Here is a 24293-nt window from a genome sequence, read left to right on the forward strand (position 1 = left end):
TGCAATAGACATTTTTATTAAAAATCGAAATATATGTGTACAGTTGTACCTATTTAGTTGTAACGTACTGTCTGTGATGGAAATTCTTGTGAGCTGGTCCCCTCTATTGATGAAGAAGGTTTGTAGGTTTGAGGAAACTCAGGATGTCTTGAGCAGAAATATTTATTGAAGCTCGGCCGAGGAGAATTGCAAAAGCAGTACAGAGAACAGTAGCGTGGTAGTGCCAAAACCGAAATCTTAAGGTCTCTTCCTGATGCCCAGTATTTAACCCTTTACTTGCCATATGGAGTCTACGATGCATTCCATACAAGGTTATTCTTTACTGACCTAAATATGTATATTGGGTGTTGAACTCTAATGCTTGCCTAAGTCACGTTGTACTTAGCAGGTCACATGTAATACATTCTAAAGTGGTGCCAGTCTGTCTCTTCATCTAAGACTGAGACAGAGAAAACTATCTTCTGGCCTTGGTTATCTAAGCAAAGGCTCTTCCTTTCTACACAGCTGTTGTCATGCACGTATGGCAACAGAATGAACTATTGCTAGAGAGACAGAGGTCATTCCTTTTCTAGGTCTACAAGTGACCCCAATGTGTGTAACCCTGTACCTCACTACCTTCTACTCACATAGCACCCCTTAGGAAATTCCTTCCCACTGTCAATAGTTGCATCATTAGAGAAAACTTGTTAGCTAGCATTGGAGCAACAATATTTCAACACAACACAAAGATATTTCATTAAAATGCCTTTCTTATACATTCTTTTTTATCAGCATATGTAATGTACTGTCATTTTCATCTTTGCATCATGTTTTTCTTGATGTTTTTTTCCGGTTTCAGAATTATGATATAGCACTTTGGAGCAAAAATGCAAAAAAGGAGGCCAAAAGATGAGGCTAAAATAGCAAAAATATGGACAGCCACTGTGTATTTCCCAGCTGTGCTCACATAAACTGGGATAAAAGTAATCCACACTGCAAAGAATATCAGCATGCTGAAGGTGATGAACTTCGCCTCGTTAAAATTATCAGGCAGCTTCCGAGCCAAAAAAGCCACTAGGAAGCACATACAGGCCAAGGTGCCAATGTATCCAAGAACACACCAGAAGCCAACCTCTGAACCAGTGAGACACTCGATTAAACAGAGTAGACAGATAGAAAGATTATTACCTGAGTGGAGCGAAAAACGGGATGTTAATTTTTAATCGACACAGTTGAAAAATATATTCATGGAGTTGATTTAGTTGACTTATAGAAAGTGTTCTTACGTGGACAGCTGTTCCTAAAAGTGCACTGGCTCTCTGTTGTTTGGGTCCAAACCATTTCATGGCATTACTTCCTGGCAGTGTGGACCTAAAAGCCATTAAGACCACTATTGTCTTGGCCAGTAGGCATGAAATGCAGAGGGCAAAACTGATCCCAAATGCTGAAAAAAACGAAAAAACCCAAAAAAACGGCCGGTGGTCGTCCTCCACCATGGGGAGTGGGTTGATCCGGGCGGACGGCTGGGGTTTGGGCATGCGCGGAGCTGGGGACTTTGGACGGACGACCCAGAGCCTGGACAGGTGTGGAGTTGGGAGCCTTGGACGGACGACCCGGAGCCTGAGGCAACGACGAAGGCGGGAACCCTTTGGAACCTGGCGGCAAAGACGAAGGCTGGGACCTTCTGGAGGCTTGCGGTGAAGACGAAGGCTGAGACCTTCTGGAGGCTTGCTTGCGAAGGCGGGAGTCAACTGGAGGCCGGTGAACCAGATCAGGGGCCAGCGTCGGGACAGCAGGACAGGAAACCGGCGTCGGGACAGCAGGACTGGAAGTCAAAATAGTTTGGGGAGGAAGCAGTAATGAGGTATGTGTAACCCAGGTTCTCTGAGTGGAGAGACTATCTTGCCGCTCTACCTATTACTGTGGCCACCACAGCTGATGTGTCTCAAAGAATGTCCAGGCTAGCTGCCCTCATGAGGGTCAGTCCCCGCACATATGGAATATGTGGGATGGACAGGTAGTCTCGACACAATGGAGAACAAAATGTATTTTAATTTTTGTCCTTTCACAGCTGAATGACAATATTTACTTTATAGAAACTTTGTAAACATTGCAATGTCTGTGACATGAACAACATTTTGCTGCAATGAGTTTTACCTTTCTGTGTTTTATCTAGTCAGGTGCCAAGGTCTGTCTGCAGAGAACCATGCCCACTAGGGACTCGTAAGGCCATGAACAAGTTTGAGCGTGTGTGCCTGTGTGGCGGCTGTGGCTTAGTGGTAGAGGGGGTTGTCCACCAAGTGGAAGGTCAGTGGTTCAATCCCGGCTTCCCATCTATTTGAAAAATATTAAAAGGACACCTGAAGGTGTATGTGACCAAGCATAATGGGAGATCAGCCTATGAATTTGGGCCAGTTAAAGGCACCTGTGATACAAAAGCTAGAGGAAAAAGTAGGTGAAAAGACAAGAGACAGAAATAGAAAGCAGTGGAAAAGTTGTGGGAGAAAAGGGATTGACAAGGTCTCCTCACCAGCAACCAGGAAGCCGAGCTGCTTACCCCTCAAGTGATCATGTGCAGGATAACTGCAGCAGCTGTAAGTCATAGAAATGCCCTTTGTGATTGGAAGACGGCAGGAAGCCATAAATGGGGATTGGCATATAGTAGAGACAGAGATGTGACCACCACAGCCATTTGCGCAATAATGACAGCAGCAGGCAAGGAAAATGGAAAGCGAAAAAAGGAGAGAAAGGAGGGGTCAACTGCTGCCTCAACAACAGCAACCATGCTGTCCGTTTCACTAAGCGGTCCTGCATGCTGCAACACACATCAGTCAGCATCACCTTTGTCCTCTATACCTTGTGGTCAAGGGAAAACTATAGTGGTTTTAATGGCCTTCAGAACCACACTTCCAAGCAGTAATGTGATGAAATGGTTTGGTCCTACACAGCTGAGACTCAGAGTTTGGATTTTCACCCTCATTCAGGTGGTGATTTGTATACTAACATGATGTACTATAAAGACAAGATCATCTTAGAGTGTGCCCTGGGTTCAGCTGTTGGATTCTGTGTTGGGTTATATCGGACGTCGTGCTCTCTTGTGTTTTATACTTGCTTTTCGTGCTAGTAAGCTGCCAGACAGCTTTAATGAAGCCAAACAGATCACATTCAGCATGCTGATATTCTGTTCAGTCTGGATCACATTTATGTCAGCTCTCCTAGGAAGTTCACTGTAGCTGTGGAAATATTTGTCATTCTTGCTTTCAGTTTTGGTTTGCTGGCATGCATTTTCTTCCCAAAATTCTATATTATGATCTTCAGGCCAGAGAAAAATTCGAAAAAACATTTGATGCGGAAAATACCAGCAAGAACGCTTTAATCTGTAAATCAGAAGTGTCCAACAAATGGCCTTAGGGGGAAAACACAAACTAATTTTATTGCATAGTCTGACAGATATTGTAGAAACACAAGACATTGTTGTAATTCATGAACTTGTGTGATGTGTTGAATAAACTGAATATACTGACTCGGGTTTCCCCCCCCCCATTTTTATTTCATCATAAATATTGTGTATAGGAGTAGACAGTATATTAAATTTAATTTTTAACAGCATTATATCAATGTTGGACAAAACGTTTGCTTCTGTATAAGATTAATTAATGATTAAACTTGCAATTGTTTAGTGGGGTAACAGACTAAGAAATACTGAAAAAGTAAAGAAGATAGGGAACACAAAACATCCCCCCAAATCAACAACTGCTATCAAAGCATCCTTTATTAATACACTTTGTAGTGTAGTCAATCAGTGGTCCAGTATAGAAGACGTGCATGAGGTGCAAACATGAGGCGTCATAGTCAAGCCTCCAGGAAATGCGCCAGGCTTTGAAGCCAATTTGACATAGCGGCCAAACTGTGGAATTCAAACTTCCGGGTCCGTCACTGGTACGGACAGAACTGGCCGGAGACACAAGGCAGGTATGATAGAGTTTATTATTACACAAGTACGTTGATAGTGAATGGAAGAAAGTATACAGTCCTTGGAATGGAGGTGGCGGAGCACTGAGTATTAGGTCCACACGGGTCAGGAGACTGGAGCGACACTCACGGAGGACTGGAGACGCACGGGGACTGGAGCTGGAGTGCCACACACGGAGACCAGGAGCACGAAGGAGCCGGAGAAGAGGCACTGGGTACCGGTGGCTGGTAGACTCACGGAGGACTGTAGACACACGGGGACTGGAGCTGGAGTGACACACACGGAAAACAGGAGCACGAAGGAGCCGGAGAAGAGGCACTGGAGGCTGGTAATAGCATGCTCAGGAAAAGGGAGTCCAAGGCGTTTAATGATTCAGGGGAACTAGCGTCCTATCCTTAGTCATTAACGAGACCGGACCCAGACTGTCGTGAGGAGCTGGGTTATATAGGGGAGTAGAGTGGCTGATTACGTGCAGGTGTGAGATAGGTGACAGGTGATTTGCATTAGTACTCAGGTGAGGGAGTGCAGAGTGAAGGAGAGTGGCTGGAGAGAACATGACAGACTGTGACAGTCACGTGATGCACACTGGCCCCACAAGACTGTTTCTCATAGACTTACATTGTGAAAGAAGCAGCTGTAAAATGGTGGATACATTTTTTTGGGGCTTCACAACCCCTGCGAAATGACTCGTTTTAGCATGAGAATTTGATCCATTTGGTCCAATAACGTTTGGACTAGAAGAGCTGCACAATTAAATAATTTTGTCCCCATTCAAGTTAGCAGAGGGCTAAAGCGGAAGTTAGCCGGCTTGCGCACCCCTGACCCTGCCAAGGGAGGTGGGGTCTTTACAGTAGCACCCCTTGGTTACCTTGGACTTCCAAAATTGTCAAAAACATTATTTTTTATATTTAATATAGTATCAAAAATAATAATAGAACTCAGTAACTGCAAGAAAACTTATTAAGGAGTACTTACTTAAGGAGACATATGATAATGATTTGTATAATCTCATGAAATCTTTTTATATTATTGACTAAAACATCGCAGGTGACAAGGGTGAGATGATTTATATTTTGAATAACTATTTCATAAGGTGTCTGTTTTCATCCTTTCATAAGATTAAGGAAAGCTGTGTTTTGCTACTGCATACACACAGCGTACAGACAGCTGAAGCAGCCACCTACTGGTTTGTATGAAGAGAGGAATCGGATACAGAAATCCAGTGTTCAACTCTTGAGAAGTAAGTTATATGCTACTGCTGACCAATCAGACACTCTGGTCAGATCTGTTTTTGGTCATTCAGAACTTCTTTAGAATTCACGTTTAAATTACAGGTGCATGTATTACAGAAAAATCATAAGTAATAATTAATAAAGGTCACAAACCCTTCTAAATGAATCATACTTTATGCATTAGTTCATATGTTTATTAGTCATGCATGCAGGGTCATGCATTAATGAATGCATTAATTAATGATAAGTTGTTACCTTTATTATGATGCTGACATTAGCACTCAACTCTGACAGATCCCATACTGAACTAACTAAAGACCATCTGCTACCACGAAGACCTATTACACTAATCAACCAGCTATCCTAAAATTCAGTATTCACACAATCCCCATTCTCAGGTCTCTTTCTTTCCACCTTTAAAACAGATTTGAAATATTATTGTTATTATGGCATTTTTTAAACTATTTCACATAAAAAATAAGTACATAAAACAAGACAAACACACACATTAAATAACATTCTCAAAAAACACAAATAGACTCCTGCACCAGAGTTGCCACATTTCAAAAGTAGCCTCACAATGTGTGTAGCTTTTGGTTGGATTTACCAATGTTCTCTACCTTGGCCGGTCTGCAAATTAAAACATAAGATTCCTTATGACCTGTGAGTACGTTTATGAACATTTGACATACACTTAAATGTAGACACAAACAAAAACATGTTTTTTTATCATTCCACATCATAGGCGGAAATTTGAGTATGGATGGTGGGGACATGGCTCTATCAATTTTAAGGTGCTGCTGAATTTTCCCTACCAATATTATTACAGATCTCAAACTATATTGTAATTTTAAGTCCTCATAGTATTACCATTAAGGTCTATGCAGCGCTGCCAGGTTTCTGTGTTTTCTTCAAAAAGTGGGCTACTTTAACAGAGAATGAAAGAGCGAGATATGGGGGAGACCTGACCTGATGATCTGGCGTCTGTGAACTGAATGAACAGCGGTGAACCTGAAGCGGTCAGTATTGTAGTTTAAATGTTTCGAACATCACAGAATTAAAAACATCTCCACTGGACAAAAGTAACATCAGTCAACTGTTATTATATTTACATTTCAGGTGTAAGGTGTTAGCTAATTTCTGACATTTTAAACAACTTTATTAGCCTACTGTTGGTGAATATGCCTCCTGAAAAGCAAATTAAGACATCAGGTTCTTTTTAAGAAGAACCAATAAGCGTCAGTAACAAATCAGCTAAGAATGTTCTGTAATCAATCATTAGTAACATGTAGCATTAATATTTACTGAACTAACATCTTCCCTACCGATCTTCTTTTTCAAGAGTGAATCAGGAGCTGAGGTATTACTGTATGCATGCATCATTTTATCAGGAGAATCCTGTCAGCAGCAGTTTGAGCAGCAGAGACGCACAGACAGGTGAGCTGCGGGCTCCGAGGTGAGCTCTGATGTCTGAAGTTTTTGAGATGGTTAAAATATAACGTGAATGTTTGAGCATTGCTGTGTTTCTGTCATGAAGAACCATGTTATTAGCTGCAGAAAACTCTTGAGTTGCGTAGTCCAAATCAATACACTGAAAGGACAAAGCCACAGAATCTCAGGTTTAAAAATGTTTTACAGCAACCAGTTTGTTCAAACAGGGAAGCACGTTACCTAACCCATCCCTTACCTACCCATCTAAGATTGCTATGCCCTGTGGGAAATAAGTAAGGTTTTTATGAAGAGAGCACGTCTACATGCATCTGACACAGTTGTTATAAGAGCTGTTTCCTCGTGTCTTTTAAAAAATGCCAAGCAAACATGCATGGGCTGCAGGGAGCTATTATCTTATCTCTGTTTGTTTCCTACCTGAACCCAGTTTGTGGCTGTGAGCTTTTGGGTCGGTTTGACATGCCAAGTTTGTTCAAGCAAGGAGACATAATGATCGGGGGTATTTTCCCGGTTTTCAACAAAGACATAAGTAGCACTTCAACATTCGAGAGCAAGCCACCTGGAGCAAAGTGTGCACGGTAAGTTTTAATATATCTGACTTTTCCATATTTCATTCATCCTCCTCTACTCTTGTCTTACAAACTTGCCATTGTATGTACAGCAGCAGCTCTGTAATTTTACAACCTATTTCAATCACTGAAACCTTTTTAGATTTTACCTGCGAGCTTTTCGGTGGACCCAAGTGATGATATTTGCAATTGAAGAAATCAACAAAGATCCTGCTCTCCTGCCAAACATATCTCTTGGCTATAGGATCCTTAATTCTTGTTCATCTCCTACAAATACTTTACGTGCTGCACTAACACTGGCTAGTGGACCAGAGGAGATAGAATTGACTTCCCCTTGTCCTCCAGCTATATCTGCCGTCATAGCAGAGTCAGGATCATCTCAGTCTTTAGCTGTGGCTGGAGCTCTTGGACCATTTCAAGTGCCAATAGTAAGAGATTAAATGATGTGTTTTATTAGATTAGTGTTCTGTGATATTTGATGCTTTTGTTGTGCTTTTTTGTGGCATTTTTCAGACATCTTTTTGTGTTCTTTTTATAGGTAAGTTACTTTTCAACATGTACCTGCCTGAGTGACAGAGCTAAATATCCTACATTTTTCCGGACAATCCCCAGTGACTACTTCCAGGCAAAAGCTTTGGCAGCACTGGTCAAACGTTTTGGCTGGCAGTGGATTGGGGCCATACAGTCAGACAATGACTACGGGCGGAATGGGATCCTAGCTTTTACTGAAGAGGTTAAAAAGCTTGGGGTTTGTATTGCATTTGTCGGAACAGTTCTACGAACATACACTATGGATAAAATTCTGGATGTGGTGGAAATGATCAAGCAGTCAACTGTCAAAGTCATTCTGGCTTTCGTTCCAGAGGGTGACTTTTACCCTTTGATGAAAGAGGTTGTGAAACAGAACATTACGGGAATTCAGTGGATTGCCAGTGAGGCCTGGATAACAGCAACTCAATCCTCCACACCTGAAATCTACCAAGCTTTTGGTGGAGCTCTAGGATTTGTGGTACAGAAGATGGCTATTCCAAATCTAAAACCATTTCTTACAGGCATTAGCCCTTATACTGATCCAAGTGCAGCCTTTGTGAGTGATTTCTGGGAGATTATTGTGGGCTGTAGACCTGTTTTACCTGGGGAACACACAGGTACTGAGGCAATGAATGGAATATGTACAGGCAATGAGACATTAATGAATTCCCAGGATGTGTTCTTCAATGTCACACAGCTCAGAGTGTCTTATAATGTCTATAAAGCAGTTTATGCCATTGCACATGCCCTACATCAGCTGGTGTTCTGCCAACCAACTGCAGAAAAAACAATAAAGCCATGTTTGAATGCATCAGAAATTCAGCCCAAAGAGGTGAGAAATAGTGCAAGTAAAATCAGAAATACCGCCAACTGTCTGCAAATGAATGTATCTGTACAGAAGTTATCTTGGTAATATGAACACTATCTAACAAATAATCTGTCCCTTTTCTCAGGTCACTGATCACCTACAAAGGGTGAATTTTAGAAATCAGTTTGGGGATAATGTGTTTTTTGATGTCAATGGTGACCCTCCTGCTTCTTATGATATTATTAACTGGCAGCTGATAGATGGGCAGGTGCAACATGTCACACTGGGTCATTTTGCCTCTGCTGCTAGCAGTGATTATAAGCTCAGCATCAAGGAGGAAGCAATTGTGTGGAGGACAGGGAAAATGGTAATCGTGAAGACTTTTCTTCATACAATAAGCTAATACATTTTGAACCATGTGTCCTGTAGGAACATTCAATTAATTGAATATAGCAGCACTATTATTATATTGTTTAAACTTTGTTTTCTCAGGTTCCAACATCGGTATGCTCTAATGTTTGTCCGGTAGGAACCAGGAAAGCTCAAATAAAAGGAAAACCAACCTGCTGTTTTGACTGCATCCCATGTGCTGATGGAACTATAGCCAACTCAACAGGTATCAAAAGCATGTATGTCATAGTAAACAAACCAATCCAACCGGTCCAATATCATAGCATGCATTTAGTCTTTGCATATATTTCTTGTTTAGAATATTATTGTTAGTGTTACTGCACCATATTGCATTTTCTTGCTTTAAATGCATTGCATTTATTTTTTACTGAAGTGTCATTTCATTGCTGGAAATGTAACATCCAGACACTGACCTCATTTTTTTTGTTCATGTATAACAGGTACAGCTGACTGCACACCCTGTCCACAGGAATACTGGTCCAATGAAAGGAAAGATGAGTGCATCCCTAAAACAGTTGAGTTCCTGACATATCATGAGCCGATGGGAATAGCTATCGCAGTTGTATCCCTGGTAGGGGTCTTTCTGTGCCTGGCCACAATGATGGTCTTTATCTGCTACAGAGAAACTCCTGTGATAAAGGCCAGCAACTCTGAGCTGAGCTGTTTCCTTTTGTTTTCTCTTTGTTTGTGTTTTCTCTGTCCCCTCACTTTCATCGGCAGACCCACAGTCTGGACATGCATGCTGCGCCACACAGCTTTTGGTGTGACATTTGCACTTTGCATTTCCTGTGTCTTGGGGAAAACTATTGTTGTTGTAACAGCTTTCAAAGCCACATTTCCTGGCAACAAAGTTGCAGGAAAGTTCGGTGCTGCACAGCAAAGGATCATAGTTTGCTCCTGCACTTTGATTCAGATATTGATATGTGTGTTGTGGCTTAAGTTAAACCCACCTTTCCCAGACATGGTTTTCAAATACAGCAATAAAAAGATTGTCTTAGAATGTAACACAGGCTCTGAGGCTGCTTTCTATGCAGTGCTGGGGTACATAGGGATCCTTGCAATAATATGTTTGATCCTTGCATTTCTAGCACGAAAGTTGCCTGATAACTTTAATGAAGCCAAATTTATCACATTCAGCATGCTGATATTCTGTGCTGTCTGGATCACCTTTATCCCAGCATATGTAAGCTCTCCTGGAAAGTTCACTGTAGCTGTGGAAATATTTGCAATTTTGTCTTCAGCATTTGGCTTATTAATTAGCATTTTTGCACCAAAATGTTACATAATATTGATCAAGCCAGAGAAAAATACCAAGAAACATGTCATGGGAAAAACTGTGAGCAAAAAATTATGATTCCTTAATTTTAAAAGATGATGCTACTTTAACTCTAACTTTTATATAATATAGGGAAGCAGTAGTATATGAGTGAAGCAAGATGTTGTGGCATTTTATATAATACAGAGATGCATCTACAAGTCTGATATTTAATTAATAAATGTCCTATACATAATATGACATTAAAGATGCACAAAACTGTATGGATGGAAATATACTTGATATTTATTAATTATCATGCCTTTTTTATTATTTCATAACAAATGATTTTCACTGTGTGTATGTAAATTAAATTGTAACTGTTAATTATGCAAAATCTTTGCGTGATAAATATGAGTTGCTTATATTTGGGGACACACTGAAATTAAATGAAATTCTGCATCATCCTTAATAATTTAATAATCAAACAAAATCTCTACTGTAATCAAAACAATACAGTAAATATTGTTTTTGATTATGCAAATTACATTCATTATCAAAATAAATGTATTTGTCTCCTAGATGTTCATTATTTTGTCATTATCATTTACTGTTACACTTTACACTTTAAATAATACATTAAAAAAGACCCTTTTTAACCATGGATAAGATGTATTCCACTTGATTTAATATTCTATGTAATATACTGATGGAAAATTGAAGAACGCTATATGCAATAGACATTTTTATTAAAAATCGAAATATATGTGTACAGTTGTACCTATTTAGTTGTAACGTACTGTCTGTGATGGAAATTCTTGTGAGCTGGTCCCCTCTATTGATGAAGAAGGTTTGTAGGTTTGAGGAAACTCAGGATGTCTTGAGCAGAAATATTTATTGAAGCTCGGCCGAGGAGAATTGCAAAAGCAGTACAGAGAACAGTAGCGTGGTAGTGCCAAAACCGAAATCTTAAGGTCTCTTCCTGATGCCCAGTATTTAACCCTTTACTTGCCATATGGAGTCTACGATGCATTCCATACAAGGTTATTCTTTACTGACCTAAATATGTATATTGGGTGTTGAACTCTAATGCTTGCCTAAGTCACGTTGTACTTAGCAGGTCACATGTAATACATTCTAAAGTGGTGCCAGTCTGTCTCTTCATCTAAGACTGAGACAGAGAAAACTATCTTCTGGCCTTGGTTATCTAAGCAAAGGCTCTTCCTTTCTACACAGCTGTTGTCATGCACGTATGGCAACAGAATGAACTATTGCTAGAGAGACAGAGGTCATTCCTTTTCTAGGTCTACAAGTGACCCCAATGTGTGTAACCCTGTACCTCACTACCTTCTACTCACATAGCACCCCTTAGGAAATTCCTTCCCACTGTCAATAGTTGCATCATTAGAGAAAACTTGTTAGCTAGCATTGGAGCAACAATATTTCAACACAACACAAAGATATTTCATTAAAATGCCTTTCTTATACATTCTTTTTTATCAGCATATGTAATGTACTGTCATTTTCATCTTTGCATCATGTTTTTCTTGATGTTTTTTTCCGGTTTCAGAATTATGATATAGCACTTTGGAGCAAAAATGCAAAAAGGAGGCCAAAAGATGAGGCTAAAATAGCAAAAATATGGACAGCCACTGTGTATTTCCCAGCTGTGCTCACATAAACTGGGATAAAAGTAATCCACACTGCAAAGAATATCAGCATGCTGAAGGTGATGAACTTCGCCTCGTTAAAATTATCAGGCAGCTTCCGAGCCAAAAAAGCCACTAGGAAGCACATACAGGCCAAGGTGCCAATGTATCCAAGAACACACCAGAAGCCAACCTCTGAACCAGTGACACACTCGATGATGATGGTAGCACTGTGGTAATCTGTGTTGTTGTTGGCATGAGGTGGACTGGTGAGCAGCCAGATTAGACAGATTATTACCTGAGCGGAGCGAAAAACAGGATGTAAATTTTTAATCGACACAGTTGAAAAAAATATTCATGGAGTTGATTTAGTTGACTTATAGAAAGTGTTCTTACCTGGACAGCTGTTCCTAAAAGTGCACTGGCTCTCTGTTGTTTGGGTCCAAACCATTTCATGACATTACTTCCTGGCAGTGTGTACCTAAAAGCCATTAGGACCACTATTGTCTTGGCCAGTAGGCATGAAATGCAGAGGGCAAAACTGATCCCGAATGCTGGGTACCTGATACGGCAAAGCCAGTCTGAAGGCTCACCAATGAACAACAGGCCAACAAGGAAACAGACAGCAAGAAACACCAAGAGAAGGAAGCTCAGTTCCATGTTGTTGGCCCGAACCAGTGCTGTGTCTTTGCATGTGAAGAATATTGCAAGAATGGAGAGGGAAATACAAGCTCCGAGGACAGATACAACACACAACACAATACCCATTAACTCATGGTAAGACAGGAACTCAATAGTCTTCGGGATGCAGAGATCTCTGGCTTTATTGGGCCACGTGACCTCTGAGCAGCGTGAGCACTCTAAAGAATCTGGAGATGGAGAGAAGATAACTTTTTAGTTTAGAGAAGCCACATTTAGATACACGCAGGCCAGTTTATATTTGGATAATACAGGAAAGACAGAACACAACACACCAGTCTTATTACTAACTTCTCCCTCAGCACAGGGGACACAGTCGAAACAGCAGATGGGTTCCCCCTTTCTCCTGGCGATGCGGGTACCTGGAGGACAACTGTCACTGCATACAGACCGGAAAGCCTGAGATGGAAAGTTCAGCCACTCAGAAAGACACTGATTTCAATCAATATTCACCATCTTTTCTTTGGTTTTCTGTCTCTGCTTTGTTATGCAGTAGCGGTCTCTGCAGCCTCTATTTCAGGTACAGACAAATAGGTGAAAGTATGCAAAGCAATTTCAACGTGATCTATAAAAGCTGTGTTACTACTAAAGCTAAATACAATTCTGTGAACAAGCCATTATTGTAATAAATAATCAACAGGATTATGATGGAGTAATATTAAAATAATTCACTGTTTATGTAATAATGACTTAATTACTACAAAAATAGTGAATTAGTCACCAGATGATTAATAGAGAACTGATGCTCATGCGTTTGTCAGATAACACTATTGTTAATCTTACAATCTCCAATAACATATTAAAAAAGAAAAATCATGTAGCTGTAATCTGACATTTTGTGTAAAAATTCTTATGTATTTTAGAGCTGTAATACAAATGTGATACAATTTGCAGTAAAACATTCATATATTACATTTGTAAAATACCATTTTCCCTTTGTAATCAACTCAGTTATTACCCATTTGCAAATGTAGCCTTTAAAATTATTATTATAATGAACTGCTAATTGTTATCACAATTTTGATGTCAGCTTGAGTAGGTTATATTTGAAGGTGACATTTTCTTCGTATTTTGCACAATATTAAGAAGAAAATAGCTTATGTGTTGATCAACAGTACATACAACAATCTAAGAGGTGAACATGGTCCCAAGCCTGTTTGCAGAGAACACACCTGCTTCCCAACAGGCCACTGAATCACTGAGTCATTTATGATCAGGCTGCGTCCCGCATGTGAAGAGGCGTCATAGAAACCTACTTTTACCAAATGTAATGAGCCATCAGGCCTCCTTTGCCAGTTCAAGAGATCATAATAGGCAATGGGGTCACCGTTTTGATCAAAGTTGACTTTCTCCCCCAGTGCAGAAAAATTTGCACGCTTCATGTAATGGATTAGCTGAGAGAGAAAGGAAAACAGGTTATCTAAACAAAAATTATGGTGTATTGACTTCTTGCTCACCCTTTTTAAAATTTATACTACTAATAATATTTAACCAACTATAAGCCTCACCTCCCACGGTTCAAAATGCTTTGGGTCTGCACAGGTGCCATTCAGGAAAGGTCCCTGTCCGACTATGCAGTTACTCATATCTTGCAATGCATGGGCCACCAAATACACAGCCTTGTAGACATTATAGGACACTCTTAGCTGTGTCACATCAGAATAAGGAGAGTAAACATCATTTAAATCCTCTGTCCCTTTACATGGCAATCTGTCAAGGTAGTTGTCGACCCCGTGAGAGTGGCTGTTCACTGACGCATTCAGTCGACAGTTAAACATCTCTTCCCAAAATTCTGCCAAGAAACCTGATTCATGAATATAGGATGGTCTGAGACTAGTGAGGTGTTGTTTCAGCCCTGGAATCACATCAGCTTTCCGGATTGCAAATCCTAAAGTTCCCGTCAGGAGATCTCCAAACTTTTCCCAGAGTGATTTGGCAGTGGCCCAAGCCTCACTGGCGATCCACTGCAGGCCGGTAATATTCCGACGTCGAATCTCTCTTAGAATGCCCTGCATCTCTGACTCACTACAAAAGTTAACAATGACCTTTGAGGACGCCATCTAAACAGTGGAAATGTAGATAAAGTTAATATTTAATGCAATTTAAACTGTTTTAGGAATTTTTGTTAAGTGATGGTGTGTTGTAACTCCTATGAAATATGATTCACATTCAAGCACCTATAATAATTTAGATTCCTTAAAATACAGGACTAATTAATATATATATATTAACACGCCATGGGGGTGCAACAATAAATAAAAATAAATAAATAAAATAACAAGAAGCTTTGTGAGCTTAAACTTGATGACGTTACAATTTTTTTTATTGTATCATATATCAATGAAACTACAATCAATTAAATTACTATCAATGAAACAAGCTATTTTTTTCAGTATTAGTGCAGAAAATCTTCATATTCACATTTCTAATTATTTTGTTAGACTTATGGACGAAACAAAGGACATGGAATTGAATTGACACTATTCCAAAATTACCCTAACGAAGATTTAAAATTGTATGCTTCAGAAAGGTAGTATTTATCTCAGGTGTTCATTTTATTTTGTCTTACCCCCTGTATGTATGAAAAATTCGTAGTGACCCATAGGTACCTGAATAACATCCAGAAGCTCATCTAGAGCCTTCTGACTCAGGACTACAGGGTAGAAGTGAGTGTAGGCAGCACACACACCGTACTGCACTGACTCCTGCAGGAAGAGCTGGATTGCAAAGCGAGCATAATCAGATTCCAAACCAATGACTCCCACCCAGGTCCAGCCAAAATAGCTAACCAGCCGTGTCAGGGCTCTGATCTGGAAGGCGTCACTAGGCATGGTGCGCATGAATGTGGGGAAGTCCCTTTGGTTACTCAGACAGCTGCAGGATGCGAAATAGCTCACCTGGTATTATAGAAAACAATAGTTAACCTTCTCCACAGTTTGGCTCACTTAAAAGGCTGTTGAACAAGCATCAAATTTCACCAAACAATACCACCATCTTTGCAAGCATTCAGGGGTGCAGACTTTTCCCTGCACTTGAAATGAAAAAGGTTAAAAAGGAAAATTAGTTAATATTGTCTTTAAAATATGGACAGTTGAAATGTTTCTTTACATCTTAAGGTAAATAATACATTTTAAAAACCCACTGGATTGTCTGAAAAATGCTTTATGAGAAAGCTGAAATGCGGCTGTTGTTCTATTCTCTGAACAGTTGACAAGTTAAAGAACAGTAGTTTTCATAGGACAGCAATGATTTGCAACTGGATGGCACCTCATTAATATGAAGAAACCATAAAAGACTGATTTAACATGGCAAAAACAGATATATTATTAATATTATCACAACACAAGTGCTCAGACAGTTAGGCAGTCTCACCAGAGGGATATGGAAAGAACCCAGGCTTCTTAGCAGAGCGATAGTCACCCCAGAAGCAGCATCTCCTATGATTACTGGGGACACAGTCCTTTGTACGGCAGCACAGCCTAATTTGGAGCTGCTATTACTTTCTGGACCTTTGTCTCTGTTCACACTCTCGGCTCTGGAGCCTCTCTCTGGCTGGCCGTTCACCAACAGCAAAGATGTTCTCAGAGACACAGGTATGTCATCACAGCTGTCACGGATGTGGAAACCCAGCTTGAGCTGTGGCAGTAGGTCACTGCGCTGGTTGATCTCTTTGATTGCAAAGGTCATCGTCTGCATCCAGCGCAAGGCACGAGAGTTGAAACTGTACAGAAGTGAAAAGCAGTTCTTCACACGGCACAAATATACAGTATATGTGTATATAAAATTACCCTAAACACAAATCCAATAAAATGAAATCTACTGTGTACTGCACAAGCTAGCTACAATCAAATACATGCAAATATTCACTTACTACTTATACATATTACGTGTTGGTTTTGTTTTGTATGTTGGAAGAGAAGACACAGGGCTGTAGTGTAGAGGGAATAAGCCCCCAATAACTACATCTCCGTCTTCATACAGACTGTTTTTGTCTTCTTCCCCCAAGAAAACACAGCTATCCAGAGCAGCAGCTGAGCTTGGTTTGCCCCCAAAGAGAGAAAGAAACATAAGAACCTTTGCAGCCGGCATTGCCATGGCTGACCTAGGTTTGAAAGAAAACTTAAGCTCAGTAATGTTAAATATTTTAACGGCTGAATATACAAGAGTAGCTGCCCTTTGAGGTCACATACGAAGGATTATGATATTTCAGGACGCATCTGATTTATACACTGTAGTTAGCACACATAAAGCTGAGGGGGCCGCCCAGATACAGCAATTGTGACATCATTAAAGGTAACACCTTATCCTGGTCTAGGGTGAATAAAAATATTTTCTTTCTTAATGACATGATTTACTGTATTTGTCTGTTTGTTCGATTTGTTTTATCAGTCAGTATTCAAGTTGTATAATGTTGTCCTGTTTTTAGAATATGACATTAATTATTATTATTAATATTTTTTTCTTACTCTAAGATTTTTTCAAACAAAGTCATGTGGCTTTAATCTTCCTTGTCTACAGTGGCCGTATAGCAAAACCAACACGTGCATCAGCAGCTTTTGTCCTCCATCATTGTCTACACTGGATGCGTTCAGTCACAGCACTGCTGTGTGGTCAACCGTGTCTTGGCAGTGCTTAAAGCCCATTACACAATCACTGTAGCTCTGTGTGTAAAAGGGAAGGCCTTGAAGCCCAAAAAAGAAGCTTCAAATTGTAGCTGTACATGTTATGTGGCATGTGTTGACAGCTGTATTGATTAAAATAGAAGTATAATTGTTCTGTCCGACAAGCGGACCATTTTCTCGTTAGGCAGTCCCCACAGTCTGTGTGTCTACCTGTGTTATCATGGTGAGAGCAGGATTAAGTTTTGTGTACATCACAATGTGAGACTTATGTTTTTGTTTTCCACTTTGCTGCTGACTAGCTGGTTTGATTTGCTAGCCAAACTTCATGAACAAACAGTTTATTTCTGGTAACACAGAAATTAGTGACATTTTGAAATTGGTATGTTAAGTAAAGCACATCCAATAAATACTGTGTAAATGGCTGCATTTATATAGCGCTAATATCCATAGTGCTTTACAACTTACCTTACATTCACCCATTTACACTCACACTGATGGCAGCAAGCTACCATGCAAGGTGCTTATCTAACCATCGGGAGAAATTTGGGGTTCAGTGTCTTGCCCGAGGACACTGCAACATGTGGACAGGAGGAGCTGGGGATCGAACCACCAATCCTGTGATTAGTGGACAACCTGCTTGCCCTGAATGGTGCCAAAAACTACAGCCTCCAAAAAAACCATGACGTTGAATCAACACCTCTCTGAAACTGTTTCACCCAGAATGCAACATTATAACCCTCATAAAAGGTAAGATATATTGCATTAGACCGCATTAGTTTTACTGGCAAGTAAACTGACATTTACAAAAATATGTCTTTTCTTTCATAGGACATTTTATCTCTATTATCATTGTCCTGTTACCTCATTTACTATTTGGCATTCAGTCTGCATTAACCTACTTTAGCAAATTAGGCGGGACTGCTGATGTCCAATCCAGTATAACTCTGTCATTAATAAGATGCAAGAATGAGAAGGTCACATACTGTATATAACTTGCCTAATTACATGCTCTCTCGCGCGCGCTCTTTAGGGGTGTGTAACAATATGGCTCAACTTGTCTTATGTCACTTGCTTTGCACTGTCTGTGTCCTTACTATAGCTTATAACCCAATTTCTAGCTTCACCTCTCCACCCCCATCTGCAGCCAAAGTGTGCACACTTTCAAAACAGCTTTCAGCCAGGCTTTGTGGCCAAGGGTGACTATGCTATAACTTGCCTAATTCCTTGCTCTCTCTCTTTGTGGGGGTGTGTAACAGTATGACTCAACTTGTCTTATTTCACTTACTTTGCCTGTCTCCTCACTATAACTTATAACTCGGCTGTGGCCGTGCCTGTCGTATGGCGAGGTGCTATATGCAGGTATGTGGACCCAAAAGCAGATGACGAGGAAGCGGAAGTAGCTGGATGACTACCGTGTTTATTGTTGGGTGGAATGCAGGCAAGAACAGGTCAGGGTCATTCAAGGGCCAGGTGGGAGACTTGGGGCGGATGGCCCGGGGGCTGGACAGGTGCGGAGCTGGGGACCTCGGGCGGACGGCCCGGGGGCTGGACAGGTGCGGAGCTGGGGACCTCAGAGCTGATCTCCGGAGGCCGGCGACGAAGACGGAACCCTTCTGGAGGCCGGCGGCGAAGCCCGAGAGTCTCTGGAGGCCAATGGCGAGGACTGACCCCTTCTGGAGGCCTGCCCATCCACTCAGGGACCAATGGCGGTACAGCGGGGCCGGGAACCGGCAACGAGACGTCAGGACGGTGAGCCGGCGACTGGATACCACGGCATGGAGCCGGCGACGGCGGGACATCAAGACAGGGCGGCGACCCGGTTGGGCCTGGAGCCGGTAGCAAGGGGCTGCTGCGACCCGGTTGGGCCTGGAGCCGGTAGCAAGGGGCTGCTGCGACCCGGTTGGGCCTGGAGCCGGGAGCAAGGGGCTGCTGCGACCCGGTTGGGCCTGGAGCAAGGGGCTGCTGCGACCCAGCAGGGCCTGGAGCAAGGGGCTGCTGCGACCCAGCAGGGCCTGGAGCAAGGGGCTGCTGCGACCCAGCAGGGACTGGAGTCGGCGTGGCAGCAGGACATGGCACTGGCGACTGGACCTCTGGACATGGCGCCGTCTTCGAAACCTCAGGGCTGGGAGTACGGAGCTGCTGCGATCCAGCCGGGAAACGAGTCGGCTGCGATCCAGCAGAGAGTTCTGGGAACTGTTGAGGTCCGGCGGAGAGTCCAGGGTGCGGCTGATATCCAGCGGCAGCGACGACATGGTGCGGCTGTGATCCAGCGGCGGGGGCGAGGACAGGGTGCGGCTGCGATCCAGCGGTGGCGACAGGGAGTGATGGCTGCTGCCATCCAGCAGAGACAGGGAGGAATGGCTCCTGCCATCCAGCAGAGACAGGGCGTGGTGGAGAGTGACCGGAATCTGGAGGCGAAGCAGTGCCGGCTGTCGAGAGCTGGGTGGTGAGTCGGGAGACCTGCTGGGTTCACTGAATGATTTGGGAAACAATGGCCTGATGGCTGTCTGTCAGAAACTGGAGTAAGTGTTCATGCTGGCCTACCAGAATCTCTCTGTTAGCCAGTGCTAAGTGGTAGGGTGCTACCTCCGGGTCTTTACCTGCTGGGTCCATGTTTGGGTTGGATCATTCTGTCGTGAGGCGAGGTGCTATATGCAGGTATGTGGACCCAAAAGCAGATGACGAGGAAGCGGAAGTAGCTGGATGACTACCGTGTTTATTGTTGGGTGGAATGCAGGCAAGAACAGGCAGAGGTGAGCAGACAGGTAATGAGCAGACAAAAGCCAAAATCCAAAAATCACCGGAGAACAAAGAATCCAAGATAACACAATCACGGGCTTGGCAAGGAACAACACCATGTATACAACAATGATCCGAACAGAACAAAGAAGAGACCAAGACTAAATACCCTAGGGGAGGTGAGATAACAAGACACAGGTGCCAACAATCAAGGGAGGACCAACAATCAAAACTGGAGGGAAAACACAGACAGGAAGTAAAAACACAAGACACACAAGGGAAGGAGACTACTACAAAATAAAACAGGAGGTGTCAACACCAAAACTACCACAGTGCCCTTGTAGTTTCCCTTGTGTTGTCTTGTGTTTTTCTCTTTCCTTGTGTGTTAGTATTCCCCTGTGCCTGTATGTTTGTGGGTGTTGGCATGGTTTTCCTCCCTGACTCCTGACTCTGGTCTCCGGCAATCATCCTCTTGCAGTATATCTTCTCTGGCTCTCTTATCACTCCTTGCCAGATTGTTGTTCAACAACTGGCTGGCTATTACAAGTACCAGGGAGTACACATGGACATAAAATGGACTGGGCTAAGAACACTCAAGCTCTTTACAGGAAGGGACATAGCCGCCTCTATTTTCTGAGGAGTCTGAGGTCCTTCAACATCTGCCGGACAATGCTGAGGATGTTTTACGAGTCTGTGGTGGCTCAACAAACTGATCTGTGAGGCCAGTGACATTGTAAATCTTGAACAGTGTCTCCCACCCACTCCATGACGTGCTGGTCAAACAAAGGAGTACCTTCAGCGGAAGAATCATCCCCCCAAAAAGCACCACAGAGTGCCACAGGAAGTCATTCCTGCCTGTGGCCATCAAACTCTTTAACTCCTCCCTCTAAGTGTTAGTCTATATGACCCTAAGTCATTAAACTGGACATTGATCATTAACATCTCTGAGATCATGCATGTAGATACAAAGACGAGCTGTAATACGTTTTGTACCATATAGAGTTTTTATTTTACCTCAAGACCCTCTTAGAGTCGGTGCTGATTAAACATCAGTGCCATTTTAAATGTTGCAGTCTACGTGTTGCTTTCAGTCCATTTCTCAGTGTCCTGAGCTGGCATGAGGAGTAAATGGTAGATTTTCAAGAAGTATGTTTTATTTACCCACAAATGAAAAGAACATACAAAATATGCAACAAAGTTCTGGCACCATATAAGAGGTCAACTAAACAAAACTAAACTCAGGTTATGATACCTTAACATAAAGTGAAAAGAACTGAAGAGCCTAAACTGCCCAAACAAAGACAAAACTGACCCAACATACTGACTGAACACAAAGTGGAACATATATAATGGCTGATCAGACTATTCTAGAAACAAAGGGATAACACAAATCCCTATCCCACCATGATTTGACGGGCACTCACTTATTATCAGCTCTGTTTTAGGGGGCACATTTTTGCTCAGGCCAAACAAGATGTGCCTCAAGCAGCAACAACCAGCAGTGGAACCCTGCATCGTTTTCCAGTTTTGCTTTTTTCCTACAGTGCCAACACAGGGTTGGGATGAAGATGGGGACCTAAACTGCTGCCTTCTGGCACTGAGGGCAACTCCTACAGAACTGGGCAACATCTGAATGCAAGCTAGGCCAGTGTAAGTGGCCGTTTAATGCAAGCAGTGGTCTTGTGTTTCCCTAGGTGGCCAGCCCAGGGCATAAAGTGGTCCAAGGTAAGTATTTCATCTTGGGCTGCCTGAGGGACCACTATCTGCTTAACCTGGTCATGCAATGGTTAAGAACATCATTCTGAAGGATGTACTCTTCCCTTGTTTTATTGGGCTCAGTCTCTGGCTCCCTCTCCCTAGCTCTCATCAGAAAGGTAGACAAAGTTGGATAATTTTGCTGCATTTGAATTATATTGGTAGGAACCCGAAAACCTAATGGCATGTCTGGAGCAGTCTCAACTGATGGTTTTGACGGTGTTTTTGAATGCAGAGCTGAAAGCCATTATTTGCTCCCTAGGTGTCAGTGTCTGTATGCAGTGCCAGCTGTCTTCCAGGGTCCCGGAAGGCTGTCCGTCGTGGGGAGCCTATTTGCTGCTTTGACTGTGTACCATGTGACAGTGGCAAAATTAGCAATGAGACAAGTGAGCTTAAAATCAAACAATAAAAATCTAATCTAATATATTCAATTACAATCAGATAATATTTGAATCTTCTTCCCTTTAGATTCAATAGAGTGCACATTTTGTCCTGAGGACTTCTGGTCAAACAAAGACAGAACAGCCTGCATCCCCAAGAAGGTGGAGTTCTTGGCCTATGATTCCTTGGGTATAGCCCTGACAGTGATCTCTGTGGTGGGTGCCTGCCTCACTATAACTGTCTTTGCAGTCTTTTTCTCTCATAGAAACACAGCCATCGTCCGTTTGAATAACTCTGAACTAAGCTTCTTCATCCTGTTCGCGCTGACTCTGTGTTTTCTGTGTTCCCTGGTGTTCATTGGAGAGCCAACATCTTGGTCTTGCATGCTGCGCCACACTGCCTTTAGCATCACATTTTCACTTTGCATCTTCTGCATTCTGGGGAAGTCTCTGGTAGTGTTGGCTGCTTTCACTGCCACCAGGCCAGGGGACAACATCATGAAGTGGCTGGGGCCCAAGCAGCAGAGGGTCATTATCTTCAGTTGCACTCTGGTTCAGGTGGTTATCTGCGCTTCCTGGCTCATTGATGCTCCCCCTTTTCCATCCCGAAATACACAATATGAACGCTCAAAGATCATACTGGAGTGTAGTGTGGGCTCCAGCTTTGCATTCTGGTGTGTTCTGGGATATATTGGTCTACAGGCCTGTCTGTGCTTTGTACTAGCTTTTCTGGCCCGTAAGTTGCCGGGCAACTTCATTATTTTTACCATGTTGATCTTCTGTGTTGTGTGGCTGGCATTCATCCCTGCTAACATCAGCTCCCCTGGAAATTATGCAGATGCTGTGGAGTCATTTGCCATTCTGGCTTCCAGCTTGGAGGGCTTGTTGTTATGCCTGTTTGCTCCAAAGTGTTACATTATTTTACTAAACCCAGAAAAGAATACAAAACAGCACCTAATGGGAAAAGAAAATAAGTAACATGCCATAAATTAACCTGTTGTTTGCTTTCCATTTAATTGTTATTCTTATTTAAAAGTATCTTCCCAAATTATGTTTTTCACATTCGTATTGACTGGGCAGTGAAAGTTGTATGCAACTGATATTGCAGCATTGCAAATGTAGTACAGTGTAAAAGAAAATAAATAAGAATAATTACAAGGAGCGTATACCTTTAATGTATATTTTGCAAAAATTAAGACTTTTAGCAGTGAATGTTCTTTGGAGTTTCTGAGGCTTAGTTTGTTGGGGAAAAGACTTTCTGCTGATCTTCTATCCTGCTACACCTGTGAGCTTTAAACCAAGGTCAGTGGGTTTAGAATTGTGCATACTAGATAAGAAAATCAATAGTAATTAAGTTATTATTGATTAAACTGTCAAATTTTGCTAAATGCTGCCTGCTAATGTATTGTAATATAGTCAGGCCCTTGTCCTGAGGGAACTAAAGACAAATATGTATGGAGATTTTCAGTTTTAATTGTTTATAGAAACACAGAGTGCCATGAAAAAAATAAATCAATAAACAAGGCTTTTACATCAAGATCTGGGCATGAAATTCACAGGTGGGGAGGAGCATGGCGCACAACAAAGGGATCCAGGCACCGGGGCAAGGACCAGAAAAAAGGTGTACAATTTTGCATGAAGGTGACCATGATTAAAGGTGGGACTGACTGAGATGAAATTGTCAGCTTCTTATACCAAGCTGTTAACGATGATTCTTCGATAGGCATGTCAGTCTTATCAGGTCAGATTACTTACTGTGTTCAAGTGGTACAGTTTTATTTAAGATGACACCAATTTCATCACTGCATATCTTGAAAATGTGCTAAAGGTTATGTGGTTGGTTCTGGTGTGGTACACTAACTGGAAGCTTGGGTAAAAGTATCAATGCAGTTACTGTGTGTGAAATTGATATGATTGAAGATGTTGACTGCATGATCTGATGCTAACATTAAACAACCATTGTTGTTGGCATTGATTGGCTCTGATGAATTTGACATAAAAATTCATGAATTTATTTCACCTACCTGTTTAGCTCTTATTTGTTTGGTTGAAGGACAAAGAACTCAGCATGCTATGGGTGAAAGTGTTTAAGCAAAAATTCAGAAATGGTTTTGGTGACGTCGATCCCAGGCATGCCAGGCTTACACTTTTTATGAAATGAGTAACAGTGTCCTTGTGAAGCTCTCAAAAGGTTCCTCTCCAGTAACTTGTGACACTATTTCAAATCACTAAGCTTCTGGTG

At 41.9% G+C, this 24293-nt stretch overlaps 2 protein-coding genes across 8 annotated transcripts; one reads left to right on the top strand and one right to left on the bottom strand.

Moving 5' to 3' along the window:
• On the bottom strand, positions 1-16811 carry LOC122879546 (extracellular calcium-sensing receptor-like). 3 transcript variants are annotated; one of them, XM_044203772.1, is made up of 9 exons: positions 16427-16811; positions 15928-16276; positions 15165-15452; positions 14064-14615; positions 13728-13949; positions 12831-12954; positions 12253-12725; positions 12050-12154; positions 1-1111 (listed from the first exon to the last, which is right to left on the bottom strand). In XM_044203772.1, exons 1-9 carry the CDS (start codon positions 16648-16650, stop codon positions 794-796), a joined length of 2655 nt encoding a protein of 884 aa, XP_044059707.1. In that variant the 5' UTR covers positions 16651-16811; the 3' UTR covers positions 1-793. The 3 variants fall into 3 exon arrangements, with proteins under 3 accessions (XP_044059707.1, XP_044059708.1, XP_044059710.1); XM_044203773.1 differs by having other exon boundaries at positions 1-1119; positions 12058-12154; positions 16427-16809; XM_044203775.1 differs by lacking the exon at positions 1-1111 and having other exon boundaries at positions 11084-12154; positions 16427-16717.
• Positions 3758-23029, top strand: LOC122879551 (extracellular calcium-sensing receptor-like). 5 transcript variants are annotated; one of them, XM_044203784.1, is made up of 10 exons: positions 3758-4280; positions 5071-5192; positions 5930-6203; positions 6527-6621; positions 7061-7211; positions 7345-7630; positions 7741-8565; positions 8687-8908; positions 9034-9157; positions 9393-10973. In XM_044203784.1, the coding sequence occupies exons 4-10, from the start codon at positions 6555-6557 to the stop codon at positions 10304-10306; spliced, it is 2589 nt and encodes an 862-aa protein (XP_044059719.1). In that variant the 5' UTR covers positions 3758-4280; positions 5071-5192; positions 5930-6203; positions 6527-6554; the 3' UTR covers positions 10307-10973. The 5 variants fall into 5 exon arrangements, with proteins under 5 accessions (XP_044059719.1, XP_044059721.1, XP_044059722.1 ...); XM_044203786.1 differs by having other exon boundaries at positions 6120-6203; XM_044203785.1 differs by lacking the exon at positions 3758-4280 and having other exon boundaries at positions 4489-5192; positions 5930-5978; positions 6120-6203.
• The last annotated feature ends 1264 nt before the right edge of the window (positions 23030-24293 follow it).

The sequence above is a fragment of the Siniperca chuatsi genome, linkage group LG7 (genome assembly GCF_020085105.1).
Source record: "Siniperca chuatsi isolate FFG_IHB_CAS linkage group LG7, ASM2008510v1, whole genome shotgun sequence".
NCBI classification, from domain to species: Eukaryota; Metazoa; Chordata; class Actinopteri; order Centrarchiformes; family Sinipercidae; genus Siniperca; species Siniperca chuatsi.

Coding starts and splice junctions, on each gene's coding strand:
- LOC122879551 (XM_044203784.1), top strand. CDS start 6,555: ATGCATGCATCATTTTATCAGGAGAATCCTGTCAGCAGCAGTTTGAGC. Junction 7,212..7,344: donor CCTGGAGCAAAGTGTGCACG/GTAAGTTTTAAT, acceptor AAACCTTTTTAG/ATTTTACCTGCGAGCTTTTC. Junction 9,158..9,392: donor AACTATAGCCAACTCAACAG/GTATCAAAAGCA, acceptor CATGTATAACAG/GTACAGCTGACTGCACACCC.
- LOC122879546 (XM_044203772.1), bottom strand. CDS start 16,650: ATGGCAATGCCGGCTGCAAAGGTTCTTATGTTTCTTTCTCTCTTTGGG. Junction 12,155..12,252: donor TTTTAGGAACAGCTGTCCAG/GTAAGAACACTT, acceptor CGCTCCGCTCAG/GTAATAATCTGTCTAATCTG. Junction 1,112..12,049: donor AGTGTGTCACTGGTTCAGAG/GTTGGCTTCTGG, acceptor ACTGGTTCAGAG/GTTGGCTTCTGGTGTGTTCT.